This window comes from Pimephales promelas, chromosome 20, assembly GCF_988280905.1.
Source record: "Pimephales promelas chromosome 20, fPimPro1.hap1.1, whole genome shotgun sequence".
Taxonomy (NCBI): Eukaryota; Metazoa; Chordata; class Actinopteri; order Cypriniformes; family Leuciscidae; genus Pimephales; species Pimephales promelas.
The window spans coordinates 27,541,861-27,561,857 of NC_142788.1; the positions used below are offsets into that span (position 1 = coordinate 27,541,861).

Genomic DNA, 19,997 nt, shown 5'->3' on the forward strand with positions numbered 1-19,997 from the left:
CACTGCATATTTATGGGGAACATTTGCAGGGTACAGAGAGGGAGAATCAATTTCCCGCTCTCCCATGATAATTTATGGCTTTTCTGAGGGTGCTCTAGCCGGGAAAATGACACGTCAGGTCTATCATATTTGGAGCAGCAGTAAACCTGCCAAAGTGTAATCTCTTCAAGGCTTCTGACCCTTCCAGCACCCCCTCCAACCAACGATCATTAATGAATGAGCCCTGGAATCGCTCCAGAATGTCAATATTATTATGACAGATTTTAATATTATTATGTCTGTCTTTAATATCACTTAATCTTATAGTACATTGAGACATCCTGGCTGTCCAGGTGGAACTGGCTTTAGCAATGTATTTGACAAAAACTGTCTTTAGACAGAATTATAGCAAAACAAAAGATATGTCAACACTGATATATCACGTAATCAGATTAGATTTTTCCAGAAATGAGTAGAGTAACATGTTACGTTTACACTAAATTTGCTTCTTTTTCAAGAAACGAATGCGTGTTGCTTTTGCTTTTATTTCATGTTTAATGTGTTCAAGCATTGTAGGAGTTGTTGTACTACTATACATGTGAGCATATTTCTTGAGCATTTTTTTCAGTCCATTCTGCGATACTTCGTGAAAATAAGCAGTGGTGATTTAACACGTTACCTTTAAATGAATCAAGTCGATTTTATTTGTATATTGTGTATATATATATTAAAGCAGTTATTTTTTTTTTGTATCGTAACTCCTTATAGTTGCATTTAGAAGATTCAAAGAAGACAAAATCAAGAAGTTGAGATTCCCTGTGCATATACAGTATATCACTTTTTACAGTATGTTAGTGTGCTGTATGTATGCTGGTAAAGTTGGATATACTTACTGTATATATACAGCTTTACATATATAGAGCTTTTTGATGGTATAGTTTAATATATTTTAAATAATGTGACTGTATAAACAATCGAGTAGTTGAGATTTGCCTAAATATATCGCTTTACATGAGTGTACTGCATTTATGTGGGATATACTTTATATAGTTGTGGTTTGGAGTTATTGGTAGTAATTATTAAATAGACACGATTAGTATCACTATATTGTAATGTGGTACTTTTAAAAGTGATGTTCCCAGCACTGACAGCGACAGTCATCTTCATGTTCTGAATCTTTCAGAATCTGATACTTTACGCCTTAAAATCTGACCTTGGGATGTATCTTTATCATGCCAAAAACTGTCTCCCCCAGCAACATGAAATGTGTCCGTCCAGATGGTTTTGTGCAGCATCATCTTGCTAATTGCCTGTGATGCCATCAAAAAGATGTAGTCGACCTGACAGGCAGATGAAACGAGAAGAGAGCAAGACTGAGACATGATGGACCAAGAGAGCGGAGCGTGCAATAAGAGCCATAACAACAGTGCTTTTATCTTCTTAAACATTAGCTCAGATGCCATCATGATCATGTTGCTGTCAATCCTCATTTTTTTTTTTTTTTTTTTTTTTTGACGTTTATATTTGTTTTTTATGTTTGTGACCAGACCAAACTTATCGCAATGTTGCAAAGCAATAACTGGCGATCATTTATTTTTAATGAATTAGGCCTGTTTAACACCACACATGAAAGCATTATAAGTTGATTCATTCTTTTTACTTACAAAAATGGTACATTTAACAGTACTGTCACATTTATATATATATATATATATGAATATACACTCACTTAAAGGATTATTAGGAACACCTGTTCAATTTCTCATTAATGCAATTCTCTAATCAACCAATCACATGGCAGTTGCTTCAATGCATTTAGGGGAGTGGTCCTGGTCAAGACAATCTCCTGAACTCCAAACTGAATGTCAGAATGGGAAAGAAAGGAGATTTAAGCAATTTTGAGCGTGGCATGGTTGTTGGTGTCTGAGTATTTCACAATCTGCTCAGTTACTGGGATTTTCACACACAACCATTTCTAGGGTTTACGGAGAATGGCGTGAAAAGGGAAAAACGTCCAGTATGCGGCAGTCCTGTGGGCGAAAATGCGTTGTTGATGCGAGAGGTCAGAGGTGAATGGGCCGACTGATTCAAGCTGATAGAAGAGCAACTTTGACTGAAATAACCACTCGTTACAACCGAGGTATGCAGCAAAGCATTTGAGAAGCCACAACACACACAACCTTGAGGCGGATGGGCTGCAACAGCAGAAGACCCCACCGAGTCCCACTCATCTCCACTACAAATATGAATAAGAGGCTACAATTTGCAAGAGTTCACCAAAATTGGACAGTTGAAGACTGGAGAAATGTTGCCTGGTCTGATGAGTCTGGATTTCTGTTGACACATTCAGAATTTGGCGTAAACAGAATGAGAACATGGATCCATCATGCCTTGTTACCACTGTGCAGGCTGCTGGTGGTGGTGTAATGGTGTGGGGATGTTTTCTTGGCACACTTTAGGCCCCTCAGTGCCAATTGGGCATCGTTTAAATGCCACAGCATACCTGAGCATTGTTTCTGACCATGTCCAACCCTTTATGGCCACCATGACCCCATCCTCTGATGGCTACTTTCAGCAGGATAATGTACCATGTCACAAAGTTCGAATCATTGCAAATTGGTTTCTTCTTTGGGATGTGGTGGAACGGGAGCTTCGTGCCCTGGATGTGCATCCCACAAATCTCCATCAACTGCAAGATGCTATCCTATCAGTATGAGCCAACATTTCTAAAGAATGCTTTCAGCTCCTTGTTGAATCAATGCCACGTAGAATTAAGGCGAAGGGGGGTCAAACACAGTATTAGTAATAGTATGGTGTTCCTAATAATCCTTTAGGTGAGTGTATATATAATATTATTTCAGTTAATTTTTGTTAATGATAATAACCCTTACTAACACTGATATTTACTATTCAAATCTAGTTAACATTACCAGGCCATCCTCATTATCTCTATCACCATCTTGACCAAAACGTTGTTTTGCTACAAAAAGAGCGAAGTTGCTCTGAGGAACTTGAATACAGCCATGGGTTTTGTAGATGGCAGTCATTTAAGGTTAAGAGACAGAAAATGGCACTCTCAGAACTGAGCTTCCTGGAAGGTTTGACGCGTCAAGACACTCCTCGTGTTTGTCTCTGCGGCTGTATTCAGAGGAAGATCCAACATATGACACGAACGGCGGCGGCGGGCCGCGAGTGGCATGTGCTAAAGCGCATTATGGTTATTGCCGGAATAAAGGTCACATTGTTACGTGTTATAAACGAGAGGGGACAGCTCCGGCAGTCATGCAGTGTCAAGTGTGAGTCGCAGTGAAGGAAAATCCCAGCAGATCTTTCAGGACTTGCAGGACTCCTCTCATTCCTGCTGATTAGTACAAACTTATCAGACGCGCATCTCTCTTCATCGTGAAATGTGACACTGATGAACATGAATACATGTTTGAAACCTTAAAGCTGACATGACATCGAAAACAGACCCTATTTGCTCTCTTAAATTTTTTTTCCAGGAATTCAAAATGTCAAGTTTGACTTGAAAAGATTTAGACTTCCTATAGCATCTGGTAGCTTTTTTACTGTTTTATGACGAAATCCGTTCATGTTGTTATAATATATCCATTTGTAAACCACAGACAGGACCATAAAGAAAGAAGAGCTTGTATGTAAGCTACTGAATTGAGTGTGTTATTAATGTAATTTTTACAATATTTGACCATAACCCATTTGCAGTGAATCTACAAAATCAAACATTGTGAGATTAAATGCGGCCCTTGTGAAATGTTAAGTATCTCAGTTATTGTCATTCTGAATAATCGCCATAGGATATAGATTGTAATTTCCTTTAGATGACATTTTGTAATGTGTCAATGTAGCAAACAAATCAATTTCATGGTCACATAATGAATGGAATATTAACTTTGATTTGTACATATATATATATATATATATATATTTACTATATGAGTGTGTGTGTGTGTGTGTGTACAGTGTGTTTGTAACTCTTTTTAGAAAAGTTAATCATTTGTACAAATCAATTTCACTGTCACATAATGAATGGAATATTAAGTTTGTTTTTTACTCTTTTTGATTTTGTACTTGTCTAAAAAGAGTAACACACACACACACACATCTGCTCAGTTTCATATATATATATATATATATATATATATATATATATATATACAGTATATATGTATATATATATATATATGTGTGTGTGTGTGTGTGTGTGTTCATATATATATATATATATATATGTGTGTGTGTGTGTGTTACTCTTTTTAGAAAAGGTAAACTTTTGGACAAATCAAACTTAATATTTCATTCCTTATGTGACCATGAAATTGATTTATACAAATGTTTACCTGTTCTAAAAAGAGTTACACACACACACATATGTGTGTGTGTGTATTTTTACATGTGTGTAACTCTTTTTTTACTTGATTTTTCTTATAAACAATATATTTAAATATATACTTATTCATATATAAATATATATATATATTTGTATATCTCACTGTTTGTATATAGTCTATTAATGTCTTAACTACAGTTGTTAATTATTTTGTTAATTACAAATGTTAATTAACTATAAACTAATATTTTGCTAATTATGTTTAAGTGTGTTGTTACTGCATACTTATTATACAGTGTTACCTAAACATTTACTGTAAATAATAGATAAAATGTTTCAATACATGATCTTTTTGGAGTGGGGAGCGGTTTTAAGTTCTATACGTTTTTTTTAATATATATATATATATATAATACTACAGTAAACTTTTTATCTCAATAGATTTGATTCCTCATTTGACGCATTCAGAAATCCAGTGAAACCCTTACAGTCAGCAGTGAAATGTGATTACGAATCACAGGGCTTTAACAAAAAGCAACGGCAGCTGAAATATGTGGTTTTGCCAGTCTTTCTGTTCGAGTTTCTCTATTAAGTAGTTTAAGTGATCATCTTAGTTTGTATATACATAGTAATTTCTTTGTAGATTATGCTCTTCTCCACCTCATGACTAAGACCTGCTGTTGTGCATAAATCAATGCAGCATGTGTAAGATATTTGATGGTCAAAAATATTTCACATGGAAGTTCACCATGTCAAAAAACATACAAAAACCTTCATTTTGGCTCTATTGTTAGTGATTTGTTGGTTGTTTTTTTCATTCACTAATGGCAGGAAGTATTAAAGTTAAACTGTGCGGTCTAAAAGCATTTCTTTCATCAGACCCACACCGACTACAAAAACCATAACAGTTCATCTAAACATGTGATAGACATCAGTGCGTTGTATGTGGAGAGGTGCATGTTGTGAAGGAAAAACTGTAACACCTGTATTGCTTATACTGGTTGTTAAGCATTGGAATAAGATTTTGTGCAATATGCATAACCAAATGCTGGAATAATGAGCCATCTGCATGTGTGGTCCCCTCCTCTGAGATGCCAAGAACAGCACCATCTGTGATACAGCTACCAGCTGTTTTCTTTCTTATTACATGTTTATTAAAAGCCAGAGTTGTCCTCCTAAAAAAGGAGGGAAAAGAGACTCTGAATATGGGTGGCAATCTACTCCATCACCTTTAAAAGGAAATGGCTTTCAGACTTTTCTCAGCTGCTGTCCAGTGAACGTACGTGTGTCACCCGAACATAAACAATGGATTTTGCGATTAATATGCTGGGGAAAAATGGTGATGTTGTGCTATTAGAAGATTAAATGCCAGTAAAACATAGATAAAAATCAGATTGAGCAACACTGTTGTGACGCATGACTGCAAATTTGGCTTTAAAGGGATACTCCACTTTTATTTTATTTTTTGGGAAATAGGCTCATTTTACGACTCCCCCAGAGTTACACAGTTGGGTTTTACCGTTTTCCAATCCATTCAGCCGATTTTCGGTAATTTAGAAGAATATCCGTAAGCAGACAGTTTCTGGTCTCATTGACTTCCATAGTAGGAAAAAAAAATACTATGGAAGTCAATGAGACCAGAAACTGTGTGGTTACTGATATTCTTCTAAATATCAAAAATGTTTCAAAAATGGTCAAATCCAACTGTTTAACTCTGGGGGAGTTGTAAAATGAGCCTATTTCCAAAAAAAAAAAAAAAAATGAATATGGTCATGCATTTATATGTGCTTTATAAGTACTAATAAACAGCCAATATCCTAGTAACATGCATGCCAATAAGCTAGTAGTTAATAGTGAGAATTGGACCCTAAACTAAAGTGGGTTAAACGTTATTTTAAGGTGTCATTGTTACAGTGTAATTATATATTTAAGTACTGAGTAATATTAAGCAACTACATGAATTTACTAGGGGTTAGGGTAGGATTTGGATTTGGTTGAGGGTTAGTTGCATGTAATTATGCAAAATGTACTGTGATAAGTACATGTAACAGGGAGACTGTAAAATAAAGTGTTACCCTAAAGTGTTACCGGTTATTTCAAGCAATAAATGATTGCATCTTAGTCAACATGACATATTTCTGAGGATATTCTATAAGAAAAATATTTATTGGATCATGAAAAGTGTATCTATATGACAGGCGGCTGAAGAATAAGAGATTCAATCTGTCAGTTGAAAAGGAAAGTCATTTCAGAGGCCATTCAAGTTACATTTCAATAAACACAAAGACAAACATTTGTTTTGTTTCGAATAATTTGAACCAATGAACCGTTCAAAACGACTAGACCAAAGGATTAATAAAATAACTTTAGTAAAGTTCTTCAAAACAAAGTAGTTCAGATTATTTTTGAGTACAAAGTAATTGTGTTGTGGAAGGACAATCCATTTGATAGAGATATTATATATTTATGTATCATTTTTAGGGCTGTGCAAAAATTAATTGCGATTAATCGCATCCAAAATAAAAGTCTGTGTTTACATAATATATATGTGTGTGCTGTAATTATTTTGTATATATAAATACACACACATGCATGTATATATTTAAGAAAATGTGTTATTCATATATAAAATATTTATATTTATATAATATAGATTATGTATATACAGTATATGTATATATATATGTGTATATATATATATATATATATACAGAATTTAAGCACAAATAATTCTTAAATATATACATGCATGCATAGGTATTTATATATACAAAATAATTATATACAGCACACACATATATATTATGTAAACACAGACTTTTATTTTGGATGCGATTAATCGCAATTAATTTTTGCACAGCCCTAATTATTTTATTCTATTTTTATTTTATTTTAAGGTTACTATGTGTACTTACTATAGTAATAACAGTAATTTATGCATCATTACAAATAACTAAACCAAACCCTAACTGTAACTTTATAAATGAATTAATACAACAAATGTAGTTAATTAATATTACTCTGTACATACTTGAAGTAAATGGGTTGCAAATGCTTTTTAAGATGCACTTTTTTATTTATTTACTTCTTGTTTAACAGGATTAACTATATTGTATAGTGTTTTCACTCTTCTATAGTCATCATATCACATTTGATCCAAGCTGTTCAACATCTCAGTTTTCATGTTTCTTCAACAAGAAGATCTTTCGGTCTGTTAAACTGCAGTATCATTCAAACTATTTAGTCTCTTTTTTAAATTATTTTTATTTATTTATTATTTTATTATTTTCTCTGTTGTGTTCAGTGCTTCTCTTATGTGCCCAGTGCTTCTCTTATGTGCCTAGTGCTTTCTTCCGGAAACAACGGACCATTTGAGATTACAAGTCACAGTTAGGTTAACTTGACACGCCGTTCGTGGTTCGACTGGTCGAAACTGTTTTCCAAAGATGGCTCCTGCCTGTATTAGCGAAGTGGACTGTCTTTATAAAATATCTTCTTATTGAACTGTCTGTACACTTATTGATGGTTTAACTTAAAAAAGTAAGTAACCTGGTTGCCTTAAAACTTTAAGTTGATTGAACTGGAAAAAGTGAGTTAATACAATGAAGGAGAATGATTTAATCATCAGAAACTCAAAATTATATGTTATCTGAACTAAATAAATTATTTAAGTTGATTTGACAAAAGAAAAAATGTTGTGATTACTACACTGTAAAAAATATTGTTGGTTTAACTTAAAAGTAAGTAACCTGGGTTGCCTTAAAATTTTAAGTTGATTGAACTGGAAAAAGTGAGATAATACAATGAAGGAGATTAATTTAATCATCAGTTAACTCAACTAAATAAATTATTATAAAGTTGATTTGACAAAAGAAAATATGTTGTGATAACAAATCTTGAAAATATTTTTTTACAGTGTGTGTTAGTGTGGGGCTATTTTGAGCCTTGTTAGTGGTATTAACTAGCGAATTTTATTTTTAACTACTCTATGCCCCCATATACTAGCGTTATACGCTAAACAGTTTTTAGAGCTAAAACTCTTTACATTCGATTATCATGAAAACAAATCTCAGAGAACGGTCGACTCGGTGCCAATGTGTTATTAGACCAAAGGTTCATTTTGTGCCGGAGTTCTCCTTTAAGCCACAGTCATGCTTAGTATTTCCTCAATGCATCCTCAAGACATCCTAGGAAAGCGCTCCTGCTTCACTTGTACTTATTATATGTACTGTATAGGTGTGTTTTTGCAAAAATCTCAACGAAGGCATGTTTTTCTAATAAGCCCGTGTTTGGTTGTTCTCATCAGTTTTCACGTTTCCCCCAACAAGAGAATCTTTAAAACGTTGTTTTTCTTCCAGACAAAGCGTAGAACTGTAATCGGCATGCAATGGACTGAACACAAACCGTCCCTCTTTGCGCAGCAAGAGTTCTGAATGCTTCCCCGTCAGATCAGAACCCGTCTGATCCGGTTTGGCAGAACTGCAGACCACCCTCTGCAGCTGTCAACAGATTTCAAAAGCTCTGAGCTCGGACTCTGAAGTGGCAGTGACACATTCCAGCTTTTGATGGACACAGAGGAGCAGTTCTGGAAACATCCATCAGCATTCACGTCCGCACACGTAAGCTGATGGGTCAGGTCTGGACAGACAGTGACAAACCTGGGTTGGACGTGCTGTCGCCGTGGACCACGACTGTACCGAGGAGGAAGTGACAAGTCGGGCTCGGGCCTTACCTTTCTGCATGGGTCCAAACTCAGATGTGTGTGTGTCATCGTTTGAATAAATACGCAAACAAGCATCCATCAGTCAGAGGTGGCAGGGAGATCTTGGTGGCCCGTCACCGTGACAGGAGCAGGACTCTGGTCTGAATGTCGTCTGTTCTCAATCACACGATTTGACACTCGACACTCGGTCTTGCTCGGCACAGATCATATTTGATTTGTCAAAACGTTGCAAGATAATGTCTTTATGAAAAGCCAGGTCTGAACTAGTTATTTTGTAGTGTGGGTACTAGAACATTTCAATGATACCTTCTGTTTGGTAACACTTTATTTCGATGGTCTCCTTTAGACCAGGGGTTTTCAAACTTTTTTCACGGACCACCTCATAATACACATATTATGATATTACATATTATATTATTTATTACATATTATAATCAGGTTCATTTGAACAACAGGCTTATTTCCATAGCAATGGAGTATGAAATCTATTCAGCAATAAGAACACTTGGATATAGTCGGCATTTCAAAACCTTTAGCGATTTTAAGGGATTATTAATGTTAATCTTAAGAGTTCTACAAGTCCTCAAAAAGTAGACTTGAACATATTTGCCTCTGCCCTATAACGTTACCCATTTAAAAGAAAACACAGTAGGCCGTACGTTATTCCAGGTTGAAGAAAAAGTTGTCAAAAGGAAAAGCCATTGGAGTCTATTTGCCAGCCCGATATGAACGTAATATCCTCCTTTGTCACCATCCACATTTTTCCCTTCCTCTTTGTATCGTCTGTGTAATATAGACCAATATTAAAAACATTCAACTAAATAAATGCTCACCTAACCTGCTGCTATCCACCGATCCGGTGTTGTGGTTCTGACAACAGGGAGCTTGAATGTCACGGCCGAGCGCCACTAGCCTAGTTTAGTAATCACACAATAGCTTGACAATTTAATTTACATTTTATAGAAATATAGGCCTACATATTCTTTTTACTTTTTTAATGGGATTTTATTAGTAAAATATTTTATATTTTATTTTGTCTTTTCACGGACCATCTGCAGTACCCTCACGGACCACTAGTGGTTCGCGGAGCACAGTTTGGGAATCGCTGCTTTAGACGTATAAGTATTGTTGCACCTACACGTTAACTAACTCTCTTCTCACAGAGTATTAGTAGATTTTATTGACTATGGGCCCTATCTTGTACCCGGCGCAAATGACTTTGTGCACTGACGCATTTATCATTCCTATTTTGCACCCGCGCAAAGCGGACTTTTTTTACGGAAATTACGGAATGAACTTGGGTTCCCTGGGCGGATCGGCGCAAAAAGGAGGCGTGTTCTGGCACAAGCAATCCCTGGTGCTATTTTGCAGTTTCAGAAAACTATTGTGCCAATGACCAGGAAAAACCTAGTCTAAAGTCACTGGCGCGTTGCGCGTACATTCAGATGCTATTTTAAGCGCACATGCTTGGCCATAATACAGAGTGTGAACAACGCGCATTCACTGTAGATGATACTCTCATCTACACAGATGCATTTTACTTTTTGCAAATAAATAGTTTAAACATGAGGGGAATCATTGTTGTGTTCATGACGATGGGAAAAATAGGCATAAAACGTACACATTTACCCAAATTATTATACGCATGTTTAACCGAAGCTAATTTGGGTGGGTTTGTCCCGTCCCCAATGTCACTTCTCTTTCTTTTACGGCCCTGACAGGACATCGATCTCCTCGGCTGTGAACCGATTCTGAAGCGGCAAATGCGCCGTTATAATAGTATTGCACCATGGAACAAGCGCACCTCGTTCATCACGCTCTTAAAGGGTATGTTGGATGACGCTCTGATTGGTTTATTTCACGTTATGCCCCAACCACACCTATGAATAATGAAGCTACTTCAGACCAACCCCTTTTAAAGCTGCGTTGGGCGCAAGAGTCATTTATCCCGCCGGTAAAATAGCAACAGCGCCCAAAGACACGCCGCGCCGCGCTTGATACTTGCGTTTCAGATCGTTAAAATCGGGCCTTATAAGTAACTTTGCATCTACATGTCAAACTTATTTAAGATATTTTAAATTATTTGGCAAACTACAGTTAGGTTTTATTTTACTATGCAAAAGAAAAAAATCAGTTATTAATATTTAGCTTGTTCTCTCTTGTTCATCAAATATGATGATTTTAATGTCACAAATAAAACAATTGACTTCAAGTACAATACGCAAAATGATTACAAAAAGTTTTTGATCACTTTTGGCCACTATATGAATTTTGTTAGGCATCAGAATATGACGCAACTGTTGAAAACGAAGATTTTGGACACTTTGTGGAACACACTTACGCCGCCTTCACACTGGCAGTTAGAAATTCGCTCCGACGCGACTGCGAAATGACCGGAAGTCATTCACTTCCTATGGAGATTCGCAGACCACATGCGAATGGATCCGAAACGGGTCCGACCGAGTGCGGTGCGAAGAAAATCGTGTCCGTTGGTCACCCGGATGCGTTCAAAAAATTAAACTCTTGCAAAAAGCTACGTACGTTACCTATCCGACAATTCTAGCGGAAGTTGAGCGTTGCTATGGTACTACTGATAAACAAACCTGAATTCTTAACGTTTATTAAAATAAATAATGATTTTATAATGTCATTTTTTTTATTTTCATGACTTTCTAACGTTATTAGGGCATTGTAGGCAGACATTGAACTATTGACCACCATATCACATTTTTTAGTCGACCTGACATGTCAACGTTCCTCACGCAGCAGCCTTTATATAACGCTCATCAGAGAGATCATACAGAACTGACAGAATAAACTTTTCTAATCTCTCCGCCATTTTTGTTCTCCCCGCCTCCGACGCTTTTCACCGTGTTGTACGACGTCCGCTGGGAACGTATTGTGTATTACAGAGCTGATTTCAACTGCCAGTGTGAAAGCGGCGTTATAGATTAAATACGCCAGTGGTTGTTTTGTCAACTTAAAGGGAAAGTTCACCCAAAAATGTAAACTCAAGTTGTTCCAAACCTGAATAAATGTCTCTCATCTGGTGAACACAAAAGAATATATTTTGAAGAATGTTGGTAACCAAACATGACTTCCATAGTATGTTGGGTGAGCTACGTTCTTCAAAATATCTTCTTTTATGTTCAGCAGAAGAAAGAAAATCATACAGGTTTGGAATAACAAGAGGGAGAGTAAATGATGACAGAATTTTCATTTTTGGGTGAACTATCCCTTTAAGTGAAACTAACATGAGACATCCACAAAAAATGACCAAATACCACACCATTCAAACGTGTCTCAGGACAGTGAAGAGAAGCTCTACCATGATTCCTTTTGTATCAAATGCATTGACAATCAGCGTGTCCAAATACTTTTTGAGGTCACTGTCGTTTGCGCAATATGACTTGTGGGAAATGAGGAGGATAATATGGAAAATATTCTTCCTTCAAACAGAAAGATCACTCAGTCTTCCTCAAATGTGCTTCAGATGTGTGTCACTTCACACTATATCACATTTTCCAGTTCTGTTTGAATAATGCCTAGTGCACGTCAGCTGAATAGGCCGAGACCATGTGTGTGTGTGTGTGTGTGTTTAAGAATGTGTGACATGGGCATTTATCTTCCAAGCAGGGCTAATACCTTAATGCCGAGTACAGACTGAACACAGCGGAGGTTGTGTTGGTGAACAGGCCCGTCCGCGCGGCGCTCAGTATGTGTGCTTGTACGAACACCGTCGCGTGTGTCAGTCCTCCCGTGGAGCCACGTTGCTTAAGCACCATACTTTAAAATCAAGCATGAATAATTAAGTCATTTCACAAGGCTGCTTTAATGATACATTACATGAGAAGAAATAGGTCAAGTGCTAGTGGTGGAAACATCCTTATTGAGGTAAACTCATGTTGGGTCACAGAGACTACTTTGAAACACTATCCCCCACCAGCAGGAAGGTAAAGGATTATTATTAGCATTATTATTTCTCATAAGATAAACAATGAAAAAATGATGCTGTCCCGCAGCAATTTTAGTTGCAAATCTTGTTTATCCTTTAGCTACAGTGTCAAGAACAGCTTTTTGTGCCTTATTATAGTGACTGCGTTTCAATGCACAATCGTACTCCGATTATGTGGTAATTTCAGGTCATTACTATGATTTCATTCTGCATGTGAACACATTCAGTGCGTATACATTAAAACAAGAGTAAAATTCCTCCAATTTTACTAAAATCCTTTCTTCAAAATAAGCATTTTGTTCATAATCAGATATACTGATAATGATCTAAAGGCAAGCAACTAATTTGGGTTACTAAAAATTCATTAAGCTGACTGTACAAAGTTTAAATGTAGATTTTTTTTTTCTCTAATCCTGGTGCAGACAATTAATAATTTGTGCGTTCATACATTCTTTACACGTTCCATAATGCCGAATCCAAATGTTGGTGTGTCTGTCGAGATTTGTTTAGAGGCATTTGCATTGCACCGGTATGAGTGTGTGGAATAGATAATTGACTGTCTATCTGTTTGCAGTTTAATCCACAAATACAGTAAAACTAGAGCAAAGGGTTTAAAAGTTATAACCATTTCAATGTTAAAATTTTGAACTAGTGGTGGCGCTATAGAGTTGGTCCTAGAGGGTCAAAAATTGGTCCAATTACTATTCATTAGCATCACTACAAGTGTGCCAAATTTCATCATTTTCCTACTTACGGTTCATAGGGCTGCCATAGACTTCCATTCACGGAATAATAATAATAATAATAATAATAAGAAAACCAACAGATACAATAGGTGCCTCAGCCCCTTCGGGGCTTGGCCCCTAAATATTGTGAAATATTTTTGCAATTTAAAAGAACCGTTTTCTATGTGAATATATTTTAAAATGTAATTTATTCCTGTGATCAAAGCTGAATTTTCAGCAGTCTTCAGTGTCACATGATCCTGCAGAAATCATTTCTTCTTATTATCAATGTTGAAAACAGTTGTGCTTCTTACATTTTTTCCTTTACCCCCCACGATACTCTTCTCTGTTCGTAGCCTGTGGTACTGGGAACACACGATTGTTCTTCACCCTCTGCTATTTCAACATCCTGTGAAAACACACATCTTTACACACACACACAAACAATATGTTTGCATATGCTCAGGAAAAGGTCACTGTTCTCTGTTCTGCAGCCTTGACAAGTGGAGCCTATTAGTTTATCAGGGGAGCGGTTATGGGTTTTCGTCTCCGTTTGTGCCGTTTTACCTGTCCCGCACTCCATGAAATATCTCCTCAATCGTCCTTCCTCGATGAGGGACTTTATGAAAACCAGGTCCATTTAAGGGAACTGAAATACGGACCCCGTTTCCATGTGGCAGCTGCAGCACGGGTGTTAATTATTGTGCGGAAATATTGATCGCTTAGTTGAGATTCTTGATGGAAATATCAGGCGAAATATTCTCGTCTTGAAAGGTTTAAACCAGCACGGCATCCTATTTAATTTCACTTGTGGTTTTTTCCTCGTCTTCTAATTGGGTTATATGCATTAGATTTTCAAATTAAGCATCTGCTGTTAACAGTATGCATATGTTGTTGTTCTACTTTGAAAATTACAGCTCTCAAGACTTCAATCACCGCCTGTCCGTATCACATGAAATTTGAGCTTTGAATCAGAAGCAGGTTTGGAATCCCCAGGCCTTGACTCTTTCATCATGGGGAGTGCATTTTAATTAGCTCTTCTCGGCTCAGCGCTGAACCGACGATTTGCACCAGAGCTGCGGAACAAAACATTGAAAACCCCTACCATGCGAATTAACACTGTGTCGCATTCATTGGCAACAGTTGCAAATATTTTGCTATGTCAGTCAGCTTCAAACCAAAACTTACAAGATAGGCTTTTTTTTTTGAGAGAGAGAGAGACTTCACAATTAAGTTTACGGCATGTTATGAAAGCTTGTGTACTGAACGGATACAGCCGTGACTATCAGCGGTGTCAACGCTTTGACAACATCTCGTATTTGTTTGCATCAGTATTACGAGCTTTTGCTCTTACAGTCAGTCTTCTGTTTTACTTCTTTATTTTTAGTTGCAGTAACAGAACTTCAAAAAGGATGCTGTTATGGGTGGTTGCCGTGTTGTTGCTATGCTGTTGCTTGGTGTTTTCTTTTTGTTGTTATTGGTGTTTTTTTTTACTGGCCAGTCAAAAGAGTCACATGTTTGCATGTTTTTTGGGGGGATATGGGGGCATCTGCAATGAAATTGTTCTATATCCATCCATCCTGTCTGTCTGTCTGTCTATCTATCTATCTATCTATCTATCTATCTATCTATCTATCTATCTATCTATCTATCTATCTATCTATCTATCTATCTATCTATCTATCTATCTATCTATCTATCTATCTATCTATCTATCTATCTATCTATCTATCTATCTATCTATCTATCTATCTATCTATCTATCTATCTATCTACCTACCTACCTACCTACCTACCTACCTACCTACCTATCATTTTATCTATCTATCTATCTATCTATCTATCTATCTATCTATCTATCTATCTATCTATCTATCTATCTATCTATCTATCTATCTATCTATCTATCTATCTATCTATCTACCTATCTACCTATCTACCTACCTACCTACCTACCTACCTACCTACCTACCTACCTATCTATCTATCTATCTATCATTCTATCTAACGTTTTATCTATCTATCTATCTATCTATCTACCTACCTACCTACCTACCTACCTATCATTTTATCTATCTATCTATCTATCTATCTATCTATCTATCTATCTATCTATCTATCTATCTATCTATCTATCTATCTATCTATCTATCTATCTATCTATCTACCTATCTACCTATCTACCTACCTACCTACCTACCTACCTACCTACCTACCTACCTACCTATCATTTTATCTATCTATCATTCTATCTAACGTTTTATCTATCTATCGTTCTATCTATTGTTCTATCTATCTATTGTTCTGTCATTCTACACTGTAAAATCTAATTAATTAGATTTACTTAATAAAAGTACTCATGTTAATCATTCATTACTTCTCTTCCTTTGAAAACAAATAACTGATTTCTTGTTGCATCGCTGCATCAATGGGAAGAGAATTATAGTAGTATAAATGAAGTGCCCAACCAAACATTTTAGGAAAATCAACATCACTTTATGAAGTCATCTTATGTGGTTCTCTCAAATTATTCAGTGAAAAGTTCATTCAGAATTTCCCCACCTCAAAAACCACACTCGAACAAATCAATTAATCGTAACTTTGTGAGCATGTGAATAGTACAGATTACTAGAGGCTTACATTTATGCATTTGGCAGACACTTTTATCCAAAGCGACATAAATTGCATTTCAGGGTACACATTTACTTTCTTATCAGTTCTTGCTTTCCCTGGGAATCGAACCCATGACCTTATCGTTGCAAGCGCCAGTGCTCTATTGTTTGGGAAAGCTTTTACAATAGTTAAGACTAAGAAAAGTTAACAAAAAAGATGTGTTAATTAGAATCACGGTTGGATTTTACAATGTATTCTGTTCTCGTTCTATCTATTCTATCTATCAATCTATCGTTCTATTGTTCTATCGTCCTATCATTCTGTTTCTCATTCTATCTGTCCAAGAAACCTTAAAACTTCAAGGCTTGTAAGTAAAAAAATAAAATAAATACATGCAGCTTACATTCAAACTCAAGTTCACACAACCAGACTAAACACACCTGTGGACTGTTACCTCAACATAAGACTGGCCAATTGGTATTGCGCATGACAAAATACCCCTATATTACAGCTTATAACTGTGCACACATCACTTAGTGAAAGTCGCACAAAGCTGGTTAAGATGAGATGGCAAGGTGCCAGCTGTACAATACATGCAGGCGGGGAAATAGTGTGTGTGTGTGTGTGTGTGTGTGTGTTAACGTTTATACACAGAGGGTGTTAAAAGCTGTCAGACAGGTATGGTCAAAGTGGAAGCTCAACACTGATTGATCGGTGGAGTTCATGTCAAGTTCACGGGAGGTCTCTGCCATCATCGCCCGGTGACTGGCGTCCGCACGTCAGCGCGAGGAGACTGGAGAAAACAGGAGGATCGAGTAACGTCACCACATAACAGATTAACAAAGGCAGCATCATCTCTCTGTATGACAGCGGGATCATTTATCACACAGCAATGGTGTGTGCTGAGGTCATCTGTAGTCTGTGAGTAATGGCCACTCATTTGTTTATCCGTGACCTCAATAATCAGAGATGGTGAGAGGTCGGGACACAAATGGTGAGACACTGCGCTTCAGAAAGGGGAACCATTCTGCTTCACCTTGCAGGACTACAGTCACGCTGTAATAAATGCAATAAAGCTGTGCCGAGCAATGTACGGTGCCGCTCATTGTTGCTGTTACTATGACATCATGAAGGTTTCCTCAGCTGAAAGATTTGAACGTTTCTATGCTTTCGGTGTACAGTAAATCACATCGCTTGTGTCTTTGTACTGGGTGAATTTGGGATTCACTTTGACATTGAGATGACTGATGGGATGAGATCACTTTACTATTGTGTTCTGATAGGCCTTTTCAAAACCAAACACATTTTTGAAAACATGGTCACATGATGCTGTAGTGCATCAGCATGTGCTGAGTAATATGATGCATAACATGTTTTTAATAGGCTATATAGTTGATTATGCTCTTTATAAGCATAATAATTGGCAGTTTAACGTGGACAAGGCTACTGAAAATTACATTTTTATTAGGCTCAGTGCTACCCTTTTTTTGTATTTTGTATCCATTTATCTTCTGTATTTTTTGATTATTTCTTTAAAAAAAGAATCTCTGTAAATTAAATCCCAAAAAAATGCCACAGTTATTTAATTAATCACGACAGCAATGACAACAACGATTGTTTCGCCTTATTTCGACACTGTATAAAAAAATATAAAATTTCATGATTTATCCTCACGTTTTATCTTTTATCAAATAAACTTAATTAATGTGGTTCAGTTAACTTATTTTCTCATAATAAAAAACTCATTTTTTTAATTTCAGTGAATACCTGATTGTCTTAATTTTAAGTGATTTATCACAACGTTGTACAGTATCTTCTCAAATCAACTTAGATAACGTGGTTCAGATAAGATATAATATTTTGATATAAGATATAATATTTTGAGTTTCTATTTATTAAAACAATCTCCTTTGTTTTATATCAATGAACTCAAACACACTGTAAAAAAATATTGTTGGTTTAACTTAAAAAATTAAGTTACCTGGTTGCCTTCAAATGTTCATTGAAATGGAAAAATTGAGTTTTTGATGGAATCATCAGAAACTCAAAATATTGTTATCTGAAGCAGATAAATTATTTAAGTTGATTTGACAAAAGAAAAAATGTTGAAAATATTTATTTTTTTACAGTGCAGGTAACTTATGGTTTTAAAAGTTAAACCAAAAACATTTATCAGAACGTATACACTAAACATTTAATTGTTTTTGAATTCTTCTCAATGCCTTTATAAACATCTGTATACTGTACACAACAGATTGCTATAGACTAATTGATTACAACAACAATGTTGTTTAATTTCTAGAAGCTACTAAAATAAGTATGTAACACTGTAACATGGATACTAATGTGTTATTCTCACATTTAACATCTTTGTCTCTCTGCCTTTTATAGGCATACAGAGACCGCTTACAGCTTACACGTATACACGTTAATGTAAGTAATTACCTCAGCAATGGCAATTATATCTCATTTCTGGCAGCTACTAAAAATAATGACATACTGCAATGCATGTTGTTCATTATTACTCTGCAGTGTGTCATTACACTGAAGCATTCATTGCTTCACGCGCTCAGTTCTCAGCAGCATCTCTGTAAACTCGAGCCTGAAGCGGCAGAGAGACAGTATGAGGCTGGTCTTGTGGGCTGTCTCGTGTTTTCTCCGGCCCCTGTCTCTTTAATAAACTCGTGGTTATCTAGTGTAACAAATGTCTCGCTGCCATCATCAAGTCCAGAGGAGGAGGAGGAGGAGGAGGAGGAGTTTTTAATGTTCAGTTTGTTCTATGGATCGATGTTTGCTGCTGGCATCGCCGTGTGTGTGTGTTTGTGTGTGTGTGTGAGAGATATACACTATTTTTTCTGCCCGTTTCCTACTACGTTTCCATACGAGACCGGGAGTCTAAGCGATTGACAGCGTTCGTCCTTTTGGGAAACACAAAAAGAAAAGAAGAAGAAGAGACGGAAAGAAAAGCAAAGCAAAACAATCCGCCATAGATCTGTCTATCTAGGAAGGAGAGGTATATTAAAACAGAGACACCTGATTTCTGGACAGCGTTTCTGAAAAACTGGATTGTACGGAACTGAAGTGCATTAGAGAGTCGCTATTGCGTGTGTATGGACTATATCAGAGCGCTTTTACTGAATTTCACCTGGGCTCAGTTTCACTGTACGTGAACTAAAGAGAGTTGAACATGCCAAGGAGGAAACAGCAAGCACCCAAAAGGGCTGCGGGTAAGATTCAAATTGACACCTATCATTTCACATTCATCCCGACATGAATATTTGCTGTTCATCCGCGTTTTAAGTCGCACGAGCGTACGGAATTGTTCCTGAACGGAGCTCGTTTTATCCTGTGAACCAGTGTGATGAAAGTGATACCGCTGTGTTAGAAAGAGGATGGGTAATATCAGAGAATGATGCTTTGATACACTGCAAAAGCTTACGCTTCGGTTCCCAGCAAAATCCGACGAAAGTTTTTCAACTTTCAAGTCCAACGAACTATTTCACGTCTAAATAAACGTAAACACGCGTGTTTTTAATGTAAACAGCGTTCGTTTGACATCAAGAGAACGGTAAACTCGTAACGTTTTTTAGCATTATAAACGGACCGAGTAGTGAACCTTGCGTAACCCCTAGGTAACGTACGTTTGACGTTGTG

At 36.5% G+C, this 19,997-nt stretch overlaps 1 protein-coding gene across 5 annotated transcripts in view; it reads left to right on the plus strand.

Annotated features, from left to right (window-relative positions):
- The window catches only part of tshz2 (teashirt zinc finger homeobox 2), a 194,135-nt gene that overhangs the window by 116,175 nt on the left and 57,963 nt on the right, over positions 1-19,997 (plus strand). Inside the window, exon 1 of one of the 5 annotated variants that reach the window (XM_039652418.2) lies at positions 18,987-19,570. The exons of the other annotated variants lie outside the window; for them this stretch is intronic. Within the exon in view, the coding sequence (XP_039508352.2) occupies positions 19,531-19,570 (40 nt within the window). The 5' untranslated portion in view covers positions 18,987-19,530. Of the gene's footprint in view, positions 1-18,986; positions 19,571-19,997 lie in introns of those variants that run through there. 5 annotated transcript variants of the gene reach the window in all.